The sequence below is a fragment of the Mustela erminea genome, chromosome 5, assembly GCF_009829155.1.
Source record: "Mustela erminea isolate mMusErm1 chromosome 5, mMusErm1.Pri, whole genome shotgun sequence".
NCBI lineage: Eukaryota > Metazoa > Chordata > Mammalia > Carnivora > Mustelidae > Mustela > Mustela erminea.
The window spans coordinates 98,704,567-98,720,899 of NC_045618.1; the positions used below are offsets into that span (position 1 = coordinate 98,704,567).

At 38.9% G+C, this 16,333-nt stretch overlaps 1 protein-coding gene and 1 non-coding gene across 4 annotated transcripts in view; both read right to left on the reverse strand.

Annotated features, from left to right (window-relative positions):
* Nucleotides 1-4,160: 4,160 nt before the first annotated feature.
* The window catches only part of POLE2 (DNA polymerase epsilon 2, accessory subunit), a 29,005-nt gene continuing 16,832 nt past the window's right edge, over nucleotides 4,161-16,333 (reverse strand). Inside the window, exons 11-19 of one of the 3 annotated variants that reach the window (XM_032344147.1) lie at nucleotides 15,934-16,106; nucleotides 14,883-14,972; nucleotides 14,658-14,712; nucleotides 13,822-13,881; nucleotides 13,660-13,737; nucleotides 11,711-11,819; nucleotides 10,028-10,204; nucleotides 8,060-8,127; nucleotides 4,161-4,357 (exon numbers count right to left, since the gene is read on the reverse strand). In XM_032344147.1, the coding sequence (XP_032200038.1) occupies nucleotides 4,339-4,357; nucleotides 8,060-8,127; nucleotides 10,028-10,204; nucleotides 11,711-11,819; nucleotides 13,660-13,737; nucleotides 13,822-13,881; nucleotides 14,658-14,712; nucleotides 14,883-14,972; nucleotides 15,934-16,106 (829 nt within the window). In that variant the 3' untranslated portion in view covers nucleotides 4,161-4,338. The remainder of the gene's footprint in view (nucleotides 4,358-8,059; nucleotides 8,128-10,027; nucleotides 10,205-11,710; nucleotides 11,820-13,659; nucleotides 13,738-13,821; nucleotides 13,882-14,657; nucleotides 14,713-14,882; nucleotides 14,973-15,933; nucleotides 16,107-16,333) is intronic. The other 2 variants (XM_032344146.1, XM_032344145.1) reach the window with 2 other exon arrangements.
* LOC116592283 lies at nucleotides 7,376-7,541 on the reverse strand. Its single transcript, XR_004286446.1, has one exon. It is a non-coding gene; the product is annotated as a U1 spliceosomal RNA (small nuclear RNA).

Consider the following 16,333-nt stretch of genomic DNA (forward strand, 5'->3'; position numbering starts at 1 on the left):
CCCCCCCGAAACATACTTTACTCTTGGTTTGAAGAACTCCATGCTCTCCCATTTTCCTCCTCCTTTGCTTGTTCTTTCCTGCCTGTCCTCTAATTTAGGAGTCACCCAAAGTCTGTTCATCAGCCTACTTACTGAATTGTCCTAGATGATCCTAATCAAGCTCACAGCTTTAAATGCCATCTAAGTTTAAATTCATTCTTTCAACAGATATTTATTGTACACTGCTGCACCCACTACTTGGGTAGGTAAGGCACTGTTCTAGGCATTGGATGGAACAAAACAAAATCATTGTGTCCCAAGGATGTGAAGCAACTGGCACTCTCTGATACTGGAAGTAGCTATTGGGTCAGTTACTTTGGAAAATTTCTGTTGACTGTAATGTATATCTCATAACTAAGAAATTCTACTCCTAGATATATATCCAATAGAAACACATATCCCTATCAAAAGACATATACTAGAATTTGCATATCTATAGTAGCACTGTTTAAATAGTGGAAATTACCCAAGTTTCCATCAATAGTAGAATGGACAAATAAAATGTGTATATCCACACAATGGACGTGAATGAACAATGTGGATAAATGTGACAAGGTTGTATGAAGGAAACAAGATACAAAATAATACATACTGTATGATTCCATTCTACAATAGGCAAAGCTTGACAAAATGAATTTCACTGCTAGAAATCAGGCTAGTGATTATCCTTCTGAGGGGGAGTGGAATGCTGTGATTGGAGGGGAGCAGGAGTGAGATTCTGGGGTGAGGGGTAGTATTCTGATTCTTAATCTTGGTATTGCTAACAGGATGTGCAGTTTGTGAAAATTCATTGAGCTGTACACTGATGATAGGGGATATGTATGTATGTATCTTACACTTCAATTTAAAAGTTCTTGAAAGTACTTGTCAAAAAAAATCCTTGCCCTCATGGACCTCATGTGGGATGAGACTAGTGACTCCAAAATTTTATCTCCACTCACACCTCACACTTAACCTCTGAGTTCTAGGTTCATGCCACTACCTACCAGATACCTCCACCTGGATGTGTGATAGGCATCTCTAAATTAAAAAAAAAAAAATTTAAGATTTTAAATAAGCCCCAGTGTGGGGCTCAAACTCACAACCCCAAGATCAAGATTCACACATTCCACTGACTCAACGCTAGCCAGGCACCCCTCCAAACAGAAATCTTGATTTCTTTTCCCTCTCAAACCTGTTATGCCCCCAGTCTCAGTAAATAGTACAGTCTACCCAGGTGCTTAAACCTGAAACCTAAGTGTAATCCTTGATTCCCCTTACCCCATCCTGCATCGGTCTTCAGTTACCCAGGCCTGCGGTCTCTTCTTACACACCCCGAATACATCCCCTTCTTTCCATTTCTGGTCTGAGCCCCTGCATCATCTCCATTGCAGACTTCTGCAGTACTTTCCTGACCAGTCTCTTCAGCTCTTCCCTCATTACAGTCTCTTCTCCACACAGTAACCTCAGTGATCTTGAAAGCCAGATCTGCTGAATGCTTTTCAGTAGCCCCATATCCAAATTCCTTACTTGTGTCTCCAAGGCCATCATGCCTTGATCCCCAGTGCTCTCCACACTCACACCCTGGATCATTACACCTTGGCCTCCCCGGCAGAACACCCATCTCTCCTGTATAGCCTGTGCTGCCTGTTGAATCTGGTGGGTGGGGGCCTCCCCTGCATAGAAAACACAGGAATATGCACAGGGTCAAGACAGAAACACTCTGTTTTAATTTTATCCTGCCTGCTCTGAGCAGTCCCACCACTTTAAGAGGACATAGTAAATTTCACAAGAGATTTTGGTAATTGATTGGGACCCAAGCCATCTTACTTAATAGGTATATTTGATAGAAGACCAGATTGAGTTCCTGTGCTTATAAGGCAGAGAAAGCAATTCATGGGCACAACCCAGCGTGTAATCATGTCTTCCTTAATGCAGACTGATTTAAACCACCGGTGATTGGAAAGTCAGGATGCTTTACCTGAAAATTCAGATTTCTCTAGAATGGCCAGCTGGGCTCGGCTTCCCACATAGCTACGACTGGCTGGAGCAGACAGCACCAGGTGCAGCCGTTAGGTGCACCTGCGTGTTCCAGTCGCACTTCCTGTGGTTTCCCCCATGAGACCAAGTGTTATTTTTCTCAGGGCAAAGAAATCTTTCCCACGCCTGTCTTCTGGTGTGATCTACCTAGCCCCTGTTCTAAGGCGCAGTACCTCAGACCCAGATTTCTGGCAGCGAGGTCAGCCAGCTGATGAAGCACCAAAGTCAGGGAGCACACCACCTCTCTGCTTCCCACCCCCCAAAGAGAAGCCCAGGATGCCCTTTCAGTGCTGCTCCTCGGCTGCCCCAACTTTCAGACTTCTGCTTTGCATTTCTGCTTTGCATTTCTGGACGATGCGGATTCCCACCTGGTTTTGGTTCCGGTCTTATTATACACTTACTGTCTGGTTCTGGCAACTTACCTGCTCATAGTTACCTGCCTTGCTTCGTTTCACTTCACCTTGCTAAGTCACCCTGTCTTTCTAGGCACTAAATGTAAAAAGATCTCAAAAAGCATATCTTATAGAAACAATGAAATGAATGCGGGAACACTTGATAGGAGTTTCCATTTATAACTTCCTACCTGCCATCTTTCATATTTAGCTCTGGTTCTCATAACTGAACCAACAGCCTTGCAGTGTTTATTTCACTACCACTTTCAAGGCCCAAATTATAAATTTTCCAAGCAATACAGCTTTTGAACTTATGCCTTAATTTCATCTCTAACTTTCTCTAAGGTCTTCTTGAAATTAAAGCTAAATCTTGCTCTTCTAACATCAGGCCTCTACTAACATTCACCCAGAATTTTCCATCTTCAAACCACTTCTCAAATTGCCACTTCACCCTTAACTTAATTCACTTCTCACTACATTCAGATTAAGTCTCATTGAGAAATTTTCCCTTCAATGTGTCGTTTTTATTTTTTATCAGTCTCTCTTCCCCCAAAGGCTAACCTTCTTTCAAAGAAATGTCTTCCATTCCAGGCTTTTTGTAATATTAAGATTACTCCTTCTTGAGGTGCCTGGGTGGCTCAGTGGTTAAAGCTTCTGCCTTCAGCTCAGGTCATGATCCCAGAGGCCTGGGATCGAGCCCCACACTGGGCTCTCTGCTCAGTAAGGAGCTTGCTTCCCCCTCTCTTTCTGCCTGCCTCTCTACCTACTTGTGATTTCTGTCTGTCAAATAAACAAATAAAATCTTTAAAAAAAAAAAAAAGATTACTCCTACATTTGAAATATTCTTTGTACCCCGACTTTCTGTCTGTCACTCACATTCATTTCTAGGCTATTATTGCAATGCTGTAAACTAAAAGTAAGGGGATGGTATTAAGTGATCACATCCAAATAACAAAACCTGCTGCTTCAAAGTAACGTGTCTTCTAAATGTAAAGCCTACAGTGACCATGTGTTTTTAAATCTCCAGTGCACGGGCACCTGGGTGGCTCAGTTGGTTAAGCATCTGTCTTCGGCTTGGGTCATGATCCCAGGGTCCTGGATTGAGCCCCACATCAGGCTCCCTGCTTAGTGGGAGCTTCTCCCTATCCCACCTCTCCGCTTGTGTTCCCTCTGTTGCTGTCTTACCCTGACAAAAAAATAAAATCTTTTTTTTTTAAGATTTTGTTTATTCATTTGACAGACAGAGATCACAAGTAGGCAGAGAGGCAGGCAGAAAGAAAGGAAGAAGCAGGCTCCCCGCTGAGCAGAGAGCCCGATGCGGGGCTCGATCCCAGACCCTGGGACCATGACCTGAGCCGAAGGCAGAGGCTTAACCCACTGAGCCACCCAGGCACCCCTAAATAAAATCTTAAAAAAAAAATCTCCAGTGCCAAAATATAATTATGAAATGATTATTTTAGTAATATAGGTTTTCACTAGCATTAGAATAAATTCTGTGACTTGAAATTTAGTTGGAAGATTGCTAAATCTAACATTAGGACTCAAGTTAGACAAAATAAGGAATCAGAAAATTTTAAATATTTGTATTTTCTTTAAAATGAATATTAGCATATGATTAGCCTGGAATAATGAAACCAGTTTTTAAGCATAAATCAGATTATACCTTCATGCATATTTTCATATTAAGACTATACAGAAAATATTTTTGCTGTAAAACTTTGTCAAGTGTACCATGTTTATTATAACTTAATACCAAAATTTCATAAAATACAAATTTAAGAACATTCTAGCATTTATCATAATTTTATTGGAACTTATCAAAATCACATAAATATAAAATTAAGCAGAACTGATGGAATTTTCTTTCTTCAGATGCTCTTTAAGAATCTCAAAAACCTTGAAGTTTGCTGAAAATAGAAATTCATAAAATTAAACATCTTGGAAACCTAAGTTATTGTACATTTCTAAGTACTTAATTTTAAAAATAGGTCATTACATGCATATTGCTCCAAATTCAAAAGGGGACAGAGCGAAAAATAAATCAGTCTCACACTCTATTTCTGTTCTTGGAACCAATTATTTGTCCTTATAAAGACAGTCTAATCATATATAAGCATCTATGGGGGGGTACATGCTTTAAAAAGATATACAAGTGTTAGAATACAGTTCACACTATTTTACACCTTTTTTCAGTTGGTAATATATTTACCTATAATTTTTAAGACTAATTCCTTCCTTTAAGGTTTTGAAATTTAAATACATTCGAAAAGTTCTAAGGAAGTACACACATTTTTTTAAAAAGATTTATTTATTTATTTGACAGAGATCACAAGTAGGCAGAGAGGCAGGCAGCGGGTTGGGGGAAGCAGGCTCCCGCTGAGCAGAGAGCCTGATGTGGGACTCAATCCCAGGACCCTGAGATCATGACCTGAGCTGAAGGCCGGGGCTTAACCCACTAAGCCACCCAGGTGCCCTCACACATTTAAAAAAAAAAAAAAAAAAGTACACACATTTAAATGGGTACCCATTTATTTATTTTTTTTAATATTTGTTTATTTATTTTAGAGAGAGTACGGGCAGGGGGCAGCAGGGGAAGGAAAGAGAGTTCCAAGCTGACTCTGCACTGATCCAACAGGGGGCTCGATCTCATGACCCTGAGGTCACAACCTGAGCCAAAACCAAAAGTCAGATGCTCAGCTGACCACACCACCCAGGCACCCCCATATGGGTACCCATTTAAGCCATTTGTTTTGTTATTACAAAAACTACAATAAAAACACCTGTACTTACTTTGATGTATAAGCCCAAGTATATCTGTAGGATAAATTCCTAAAAATGTAAATGCTGGTATATACAGTCTGGGTCTTAAGAAATCCTATCAAATTGCCCTCCATAAGGCACTTTCTATCCCACCCAGCTATGGATGAAAATGGGTATTTCTCCACTACATCACCAATACTATGTTTTAAAATAAACAATTGTATGAGAGTCCCTGCTGAACCAGGGTTAACCTTACTGACTTCGACTACATTTCTGTGATTAATGTTACAATATGATTTCACAAGTAATTTACCAAAAGATTTCTTCTTTGGGGGAACTAGGTAGCAGGAAGACCAAATGATTCCACTCTATCTTGAAATGGTTTCTGTTCCCTCAAAAATAAATGTACATCATCAACCTGTTTGATCAAGCACTAAAAACATTCCTTCAATTATCACTACTAAATTATAGTCTGGAAATCATGTCAAGGCTTTTCAGTAGCTATATGATAAAGGAACCATTTCAACTCCATGAATGGTGAGCATCAACTCAAGTCAATGGCTATATTAGAAGCTTTTAAGGAAGATGGGTACATATATGACTTCTAATACCATAATGTGTGAAACTATCACAGAGTTCTGTAAAAAGTGCTTAGAACATCTAACAATTCTGCATGGCACCAGGGAACACTATCAGAAATGTAACTGGTTTCCTGTGCTATCATAATTAATAAATCAATTAATTTCCTATTGTGGTTTACTTATTTCTATCCCAGCTCATTTTTAAAAAAGAATATAAAATGGTTTGCAGAGACAAATGAATAAAAAGATAAAAGTAAGTAAAGAAATTCAAATAGTGGGAAAATACCGTTCAGAAAAAAAAGATGAAGTCAGGGCCATGCCCAACATTTATGGTAGTAATTCCTCTGCAGTGAGAGAATTGGGCTACACATTTGGTTATGCTTCCTAGCAGCTAAAGCAAAGGGAGTTCATTAGAAGATTCCCAGTCTCCCCTAGATAAACAGTTGCTTGGGATAGACACAGAATCCCCTTGGCCTGAGACCTGCTTAAAGTTCCCATATTGGTTTTCCTTGCAGAGTAAGTTTCACATCAAATTGCAGTTCAGTAAAAGTCATTCTAAAGGTGGACAAAATATGCTCCAGGCAGACAGCCCTTAGTAATCCTGGGTCACAAAATCAAATGCCCTCAGGGGCATCCAGGTGAGGACAGGCAGCTGAGACACTGGAGGCAAGTGCTTACTCTTACCTAAGGGCATTCCAAATCAGTTATGGTGTTTTAGGATTCAACTTGGTCTAGGTAAAGTCAAACATACGTAGTTTGGGGCTTATAGAAGAGACTAGAAGATCTGTAACCTTAATGAGAGTATCTGTCTGGTTATATTCATTCCAAAAACCAAACAGTGTGTGGAATACAGTAAGAATCATATATATGTCAAATGAGTAAATCTAAGAGGAAAACTTAGAATATCTCATAAAGTGAATCTTCCTTAAATCTTCCATGAGTACTGAGTGGTAAGAACAATGCATAATTGTTTTTTCAAGAAATATAAAAAAGGGGCAACCTGGGTGATCCATTTGGTTAAGTTTCTGGCTCTTGATTTCAACTCAGGTCATGATCTCAGGGTCCTGGGATCGAGCACCAAGTCAAGCTCTGTGCTCAGCCAGGAGTCTGCTTGAGGATTCTCTCTCTCCCTCCCTCTGCCCCTCCCCACCACACTCATGTGCATGCATACCCTCTCTCTCTCAAATAAATACATCTTTTAAAAATATAGGAAACTTAATCATGGTTTCAAGGTTAGGAAGCAGATGTATTTTTTCCTTTTCAATTCTATACCTTGAGCATTGTTTGAAATTTTTATCATGTACTTGTATTCATTTCATTTAAATATGTTAATTACCAAAAAATAAAGACCACTAAGCTGTGTGTTCAAGATTGCATTCTTTGATAAGAACCTGGGAGGCAGTTACTTGGTCACTTGTTCTTATCTGAAGGGGAAGCTGCTTTTTCAAAATATGATTAACTGAGAAATCACGTGTTAGGCTGCCTGAATCCAAGAGAAATGGTGTCAATAATGCTTATTCCTGGGCCCTACAACTAGAGAAACATTTGATAAGTTTGGAGTGGGATTCCCCCCGCAATGCTGCCCAAGAGAGAGCACAAACACAGCCCCCCACTACCACAAATTACACAGCTAGATTTCCCACATTTGGGGAAATTGCAGGGGTCAGCACTTAGGGAGTGCAACAGATAAGCCTCACCTTGGCAAAACCACATTCATGATCCTTTTATCTCCTCTGTCAGGGTGAAGTGAGAAACTTAACATTTTTAACAAGGTTCACAGAGGATTCTGATGAGGGTAGTCTAGAGATCACCCTTGGAAAACCACTACCCAGCCCCCAACATGGATTATTCTTTATCCCCAAGACAACACCCCAACCCCAACCTCTCACCATCACTAACACCCCATACCCTCCCCACACACTTCATTAATGCCAGTTTAAGGCCAACTGCCTAGGTTTTGAGAGTCAACCATGTGGACGGTGAGGCTGACCTCTCAGAACACAAACATCATCAGGAGTCAGCCTGTGAGAGAACTAGCCCACCTCTGTGGCTGGCCCGAGACCGCCCTCAGAAAACACTTCTTAATCTCCTTTATCAAGTACATACAATTCTATGTCCCACAGTATGACCAGAAGTTCAGCCTGAAACATTTCCAAAGGACCATTACAGACATTTTTTAAAACCTCAACACACCTACAGGACATCTGATTTTCAGCAATACAAAGCCAAAAGACAACTCCTCCTTGCTGTTTCTGGGGGTACACTTACCTATCTTCTACTATCTTGTTGGATGGATAAAATACTTTGAATGAAAATCCACTTCTTGGAAAAGAGCCCTTTGGAGAAAAAAAAAATGCCTGTGAATACTGAACTTTTATAAAAGAATTCCTATATTTAAGATCAAATTCCTTGGTCATGACTTAAAAATAAAGTTGTAAGATGTAACTAAAAAGTAATGAGAGGTGGTTTTTTTTTCCCTGATCTTTATAGAGAGAAGATACTAATATAAAATGTTTCCACTTAAAGCAAGTCTTTCTAGTTGGCTAGAGAGTCTTATACTAACAGATGTAACTGGAAATGCTTAGGAGTAAGAAATACTCAGTGTAAGAGACAGTACCATGTGATGCTATATCTGCACATAAGACACTTGAACATCACATTCAGGAAAGCTTTCCTGCCCCTCTCTGCAGTGAAAATCGGCACTGATGGTCCCCTGATGTGCCCCCAAAGCAACTGAGCAGTAACACAACTGTGTCTACTAAACTCTAGGGCAGAGATGATCTGTTCATTTCAGGCTCTGTGTCCCAATGTCTGGCCCATCGCAGGCATTCCTTAGGGTGAGTAAGTATCAAGAAGGGATGAAGCAGGGTGCCTGGGAGGCTGTTAGTTGGGCATCTGACTCAATATTGGCTCAGGAAGTGATCTCCTGGGTGGTGGGATTGGGCTGGGGATTGGGCCCCACATTGGGCTCTGTGCTCGGTGGGGAGCTGCTTGAAGATTCTCTCCCTCTGTCCCTCCCCCTACTCGTGCTCTCTTACTCTCCCTCTAAAATAAATAAATCTTTAAAAAAAAAAAAAAGAAGGGATGAAGCAATGTGAAAAGTTTTGGGTTTGCTCAAAAGGTATGAAGTAAAAAAGGATATATAATGTTGGTGTAAGAGATGGTTGCTTACTGGCTGACAGGAAGACAAAGTGGAAAAATTCAGAAATAAGGTATTATCAAATAAAGCATTAACTACAAGAACAGCCAAAGAGTTAAATTTAAATAAAGAAATAGCCTCATTGTGAAAGAATACTGGAAAGTGAATAAAGATTCTAAAAAAACTTTTCACAAGTTTTAAACCGTGAAACCAAATCCATTGACTGTGCTCATCCTTAGAGCAGTTCTCAACCACAGATAATGTCATCCCTAGGGGACATTTGGCAAATATCCTAAGAGGTTTTTGTCTGTTACAACTGGGGGCTGCCCTTGGCATGTAGGGATGAGAGGCTAGATGCTGCACAGTGCCCTACGATGCAAGCGACGGTGGCCCACAGTAAAAAAATGATTTGGTTCAAAATGTCAATAGTTCCATGGTTGAGAAACCCTCTCTTAGAGGGAGTTGGACAAAATAAATGAGTGTTTGAGGAAAGCGGTAACCAACAGTAAGTCATGATGTTTCTAGAAATGACCTAGATGAAACAAAAAAAAGTATTACAGTCACAAGAATCAAGGAAACATACAGATTAAAAATCACTAGTGAAGATATTTTGTTTCACATCAACAATGTTTATGCAGTACTTATTCCCAAAACTTGAAAAGGCAATCATACTTCTGTAGAAATTATATCTCAGTAAGAATTTCCATATTCATCAGGCTTACGCATTTCTGGGACTTGCACAAATTTCCAAAAATCAAAATCATTCACAAAGGACATTAATGTATTTAAATAGAATGAGACAGAGGCTCTGAAAGCAATTCCCAGAAAGGAATCCCAAGGCAGTTAACTATGAAGGGGAAAATATGCATTTGGATTTATATGCTTTGGTGTACTTTTTTTTTTTAAGTCGCATTACTTTACCGTTATATGCTTTCCTGAATGCTGAAGAGATTTCTGTATATACCAAATTAACTCAGTTTCACTAATAGTACATTTTTATACAACAATAATCTTACTAAATAAGTATTTTTAAGTTTAAAGAAATAACACTCTAATCTTGACAAACTATGACTATATAACATTAACTATGTTCTTACAGGGTTTATGCAGAGGCATTCTGTATTGGTGAGAGTAAAAGGATCATATTTGTCCGCGATGACAAGAAGATCAGGCACAGGGTACACTCTCAAAGCATAGTCATATGCCCAGTACACTGGGCAGACATAAAGAGGTAGAGGAGTCAGGTGACCTTGGGATAAGATAGTCTTTACAAACTAAAAAAGAATGGTATAAAACAAATGTCAGTTCATTTGTAAAAATTAAAATTGCCAACAAATCATTTTAAATTAAATATCATTTACCAAAAGGACTTAGAAAATTTGAGAAACAATTAGGGAGACTTCGAATCACAAAGCTTTAGGAAATACTAATATGATATGAAACAAGGTGACTCAGTCCATTAAGTGTCTCTCTTCGGCTCAGGTCATGATCTCAGGGTCCTGGGATGGAGTGCCAGGTCAGGCTCCCTGCTCAGTGCAGAGTATGATTCTCTTTCTCCCTCTGCCCCTCCCCACCACTCTTGCTCACTCGCTCTCAAATAAATAAAATCTTGGGGGGAAAATGAAATGGAATTAACTATCCTGTATTTTAGGAAAAATCTGTAAGTTTTCATTTAATACCGTATGTCATAAAAGCTACTCCCCCCCAGGACACCTGGGTGGCATTGGTTAAGCCGCTGCCTTTGGCTCTGGTCATGATCCCGGGATCCTGGGAGCAAGTCCCGCATCGGGCTCCTTGCTGGGTGGGGAGACTCCTTCTCTCTCTGCCTCTGCCTGCTACTCTGCCTGCTTGTGCTCTCTCTCTCTCTCTCTCTCTCTGACGAATAAATAAATAAATAAATAAATAAATAAATAAATAAAATCTTTTTTTTTTTAAAAAGCTACTCCCCAGTCATATTGGAGCAACTGTATTTATAGCTGTATAATAAACTCAGCTACTCATTATAATTATGTTCATCTAAAAATAATTCCACAGCTTGAGTAATGCCAAGAATAGATAAACAGCCTACATAATCATTAATATTATAAAATAAATACTAAAAATGCTCTGTATGATCTACTTTCACATTTCTCAAAGTGGTACGGTGGGGGGGGGTACATGAAACCAGGGATTAACAAGTTTATGTCAGGGAACCTTGAAGCTACAAGATAAACACTACACATCCTCCTAATGTGGACGTATCATATAATGAATGTGAAGAATAGAAACATCTTTTTTTTTTTTTTTTTAAAGATTTTATTTATTTATTTGACAGAGAGGGATCACAAGGAAGCAGAGAGGCAGGCAGAGAGAGGAGGAAGCAGGCGCCCTGCTGAGCAGAGAGCCCGATGCGGGACTCGATCCCAGGACCCTGAGATCATGACCTGAGCCGAAGGCAGCGGCTCAACCCACCGAGCCACCCAGGCGCCCTAGAAACATCTTTTTAAAACAAATATACATATATTTTGAAGGACAATGTAAGATTTATGAGTTTTAAAAGCAAAATAGGAAGCGTCAAAGAAATTTCCTGTTCATTCTAGGTTTCCCTCTGCTCATTAGGCAGACTTCAGTAAGAAAGTTGAGAAACACTGACTTAGTAACAAAAATTAACTTACTGACCAAAGTATATTCGGATTACTTTGAACCATAAGTAAACATAAAAGGGCAAATTATTAAGTGACTTAACAAAATTTTATATAATGCAACTCTTAAGATAGTTTAATAAAGAAGACTCAACTTACATGATTAGGAATATCCAAATTGCTGCTCGGGAAACGGACACAGTTTCTGCACATTTTATTCACTAAGTCTTCACGAAAGACAATAATTTCTTGTGTACAATACTGAATTCTAAAATGAAAACGATAGTTGAATTTGAATTCCTCAGGGAAAATATGATAAACATGAGATAGTTTAAAAGGCAAAATATTTCATGATACAAAGCCATTCTCCCTTCCCATTGTTTACTATAGCAGAAATGCAGCTAAAATCTATTAATCCACTCATTCAATAGTCATCTATTGAGCTCTTCGTATGTGTCTGGCACCATTCTAGAGATGAAGGAACAAAACAAAAAGATCCCAGTCCTCAGGCAGTTTATATTCTAACGGGGGCAGGGCAGTCTGAGAAAATAAACAATAAACATAACTATATAAGGATATTGGGAAATAATTAAGTGTATGGGAAAAAGAAAAATAGGCTATTAGGGACCATTTGTGAGGAGAGAAGGGCCACAGGGCTGAGCTATGAAAAGGGATGATCAAAACTGGTAGGCTGGTAACAGAGTCTGATTTGAGCACAGACTTGAAGGAGGCGAGAGAGTCAATCAAGCAGATACGCAGAGGAAGAATGCCGTTCAGGTCGGGGGAGCAGGTACAGCAGAGGCCCCGAGATGGAGAAGGTCTGGCATGTCTGAGGAACAGAGAGGAGGCTGTAGTGCCTGGAATAAATGAGGAAGAGAGGAAATCCGAGCGGGAACAGGAGGCTAGATCAGGCAGGGCCTGACTACTACTGCGAGGATGTGAGCTGTCACTGAATGGCAGGAGGGGGTCCTATCTTTCAGGATCAGTAAGGATGATGTGATGTGCCCGTGTGTCAAAGGATCCCTCTGACACCTTGTTAAGAATGGACTAGAAAAGGAGGGCAGGGGGAAAAGCTCCAGAGCAACTAGTAACAGTAATCCAGGCTAGAGAAGATGGTAGAGGGTCACAGAGGAGGAGGTGGGGAGAAGCAGTCACGTCCTGCATATACTTTGAAGTCTTCCTTCAAAATTTTCAAGGACTTCCTGAAAAACTACATGTGAGAGAAACCCAAAGTTCTTGGCCTGAGTGACTGGAAGGATAAAGGTGCCACAAACTCTGATAAGGGTACAGAACAGATTGGGAGTTGACATGGCAACATACAGGTGGGAATGGATAGGTCACCAAAGGAGTGAATGTAGGCAGAAAAGAGAGAACCAAGGACTAGGGTAACAACCTATGATTACAGTGAGCGATACATACAGTAAATGCAACATCTTTTCACTTTTCCACCGTAACTTTTCTTAAAGGATGTGAGATGAGTATATCAATTTTTAAATCTCCATCTGTTTTTCAGCTTCTAAATTCATCATTAATGAATTAAATCATGTTAAAATATTTTTAAAGTTTTGAGAAACCTGGATGCCGGGGTCGCTCAGTCAGTTAAGCCTCTGCCTTAGGCTCAGGTCATGATCCCAGCGTCCTGGGATCAAGTCCCACATCGGGCTCCTTGCTCAGCAGGGAGCCTGCTTCTCCCTCTGCCTGCTGTTCCCCCTTCTTGTGCCCCCTATCTCTCTGACATTAAATAAAATCTTTTTTTCAAAAAATTTTTTTAAGGTTTTATTTATTTGACAGAGAAAGATGCAGCGAGAGAGGGAATACAAGCAGAGAATGGGAAGGGGAGAAGCAGGCTCCCTGCTAAGCAGAGAGCCCGATGTGGGGCTCAATCCCAGGACCTCAACTGAAAGCAGATGCTTAATGACTGAGCCACCCAGACGCCCCAATAAATAAAATCTTAAAAAAAAAAAAAAAAAAACCTAAAAAAAGAAACCTAAAATGAAGAGAAATTTTCTCTTTATTCATAGTAGTCAAAGTTTAGAGACACAGTTTAAGAATCAACTTAATTTTGAAATGAAAGGAAAAAAAGTAGAACACAAAATGGTAATATTTACCTGCAAGGATTAGTAGTAAAAACTGAAAATGGTACTCTCTGTCTGAATTCATTAGTGATGCTTTCAGCAAGTGGTGGTCTATAAAAACAATTTAGGTGGTAAGAATATATCTTTGAATTGTATTATTTTTTTTATTGTTAGAAAAACCTAAACAAAACTTACCTTGGTAAGATGGAACCAAATCCCGGATCCTCTGGACCAGGTACAAACACAAAACGACTACTACAGCAAAATTCAACATATTCATTAAAAAAAAAAAACAATTACTGTAACACTATCCAACAGTCTAAAAACAAGTTATTGCCTTTAATTCAATAATGAATTTTTAATATTTTTTAAATTTCATGTATTTTAATAAATGAAAAGTCTCCAGACTAACAGTGTCCAACAGACCTTTTGGTAGTGATGGAAATGTCTGTATCTACACTGTCCAATTACTGAGTGCTTGAATTATGGCTAGTGTGAGTGAATTTTAAATTATATTTAACTATAATATAGCTTTAAATTTAAAGAAACACATGTGGCAAGTAACTATCATATTGAAGAGTGTAGCTCTAGATACTTAATGTCACCAAGAAATTCAAAATATAGTTGAAAGTATCACTCTTCCTTTTAATATTTTTCACTATAAATCTCTAGTACAGTATAACATATTATCACAATGTAAGGATAATTTTCTCTCATAGCATACTAATTTTCTCAATTTTTTTCTTCCATTCATTTCCTTTTTTTTTTTGGACAGAGAGAGAGATTTCAAGTAGGCAGAGAGGCAGGCAGAGAGAAGGGGGGAAGCAGGCTACCTGCTGAGCAGATAGCTCGATGCGGGGCTTGATCCCAGGACCCTGAGATCATGACCCGAGCTGAAAGCAGCAGCTTTAACCCACTGAGCCACCCAGGCACCCCTCTTCCATTCATTTCTTAATAATCATGGATATCAAACAGAATTCATTTTTTGTTTAAAAAAAAAACTTTAAAAAAATAGCAGTAGAAATCATTACCTTTGGTGGATATTTGGATATTCACATATTATGTCTGCCAAAGTTTTTAAGGAATCTAAAATTTTAAAGGGATATAAAATTTAATTTGAATGCACATAAATATCAAATTGTATTTTATTAGATACAATCCTACATCTTTTGAATGAAATTAAAATATTACAGATTACTTCTTGTCGGTTTAGTTTATATAAATGAAGAAACACTTATTCAGTAGACCTTCAATACCTTTCAAAGCTTGAACTTGATTTTTTCCATATGGTGCAGAGGAAAAATTACCACACAGTATAAAGCAGGTTGGAGGTGCTGGTGAATAACCTAAAAATAAGAGAATAAAATGAGTATCAGTTTCTGAGTCCGACTAAAAACCCTTTAACTATGAGGGGTTTTTAAAATTTTGTTTTGCTTTTTATTTTTTTTAAGATTTTATTTATTTATTTGACAGATCACAAGTAGGCAGAGAGGCAGGCAGAGAGAGAGGAAGAAGCAGGCTCTCTACTGAGCAGAGAGCCCGATGCAAGGGCTCGATCCCAGGACCCTGGGATCATATCCTGAGCTGAAAGCAGAGGCTTTAAGCCACTTAGCTACCCAGGCACCCCTAACCATGAATTTTTAATAATAAAAACTTACAAGCTTAATAATAACTTATTTTCATAACTATTATTTTTTTTTAAGATTTTATTTATTTATTTGACTGACAGATCTCAAGCAGGCAGAGAGGCAGGCAAAGAGAGAAGAGGAAGCAGGCTCCCTGCTGAGCAGAGAGCCCGGTGCAGGCTCCATCCCAAGACCCTGGGAACATGACCTGAGCCGAAGGCAGAGTCTTTAACCCACTGAGCCACCCAGGCGCCCCAACAACTATTATTTTTAAATAATAGTAGCAAAGCTGCCCTTTATTGAGGACTTACTATATGCTAGGCCCTGCAATGGCTTGATTTTTACAACCTCCCTATAAGCTAAGAGAGAGATTAAGTAACCTGCCCAAGGTCTCAGGCTGCAATTTAAATCCACTTCTGTCAGACTCCAAAGCCCAAACTCTTATCCATTCTTATACTATACTTAGGACTAATTCTTATTTTTCATGATTATACACGCACAGGGTAATTTTTCAAATGTAAAAACTTAAGTCTTTAAGGTGGTCTCATTTAAAATAGCTCACTGCTGAATCAACATTTACAAGAAAATAGACTACTCAAAAAGATACTTTTTTTAACAATTTAGTGTTTAGGACACGACCCCCTGTACTGAGTTCAAAAGAGTAGAAAAGAATGGCACCTACCAGAAAACATGGTGTGAAGTTTGCCCAACACTTCTCCTTGGTCTAACCAAACATCAGATATAAACACAAACATGGCATCTTTATTCTCTTCTTCTAGTTGTTTTAGTTTTGCAGAAGTCTTCACAGACGTATTAGAAGGCCCTCCAAAAAAATTCACATTTCCATAGTATGCCCTAGGTAATTATGATACAATATTAGCCTCTAGCCTGTTTTCTGTTGAAGATGTTTTTCTTTTTTTTTTTTTTTTTTTTTTTTTTTTTTTTTTTTTTTTTTAAGATTTTATGTTTAAGTAATCTCTACAGATCAAGAGTCACATGCTCCACTGACCAAGGCAGCCAGGTGCCCCTTTTTGGAGATGTTTCTCTAATAATTTTACAATTTTAGCTTCTTTCTATTTCTA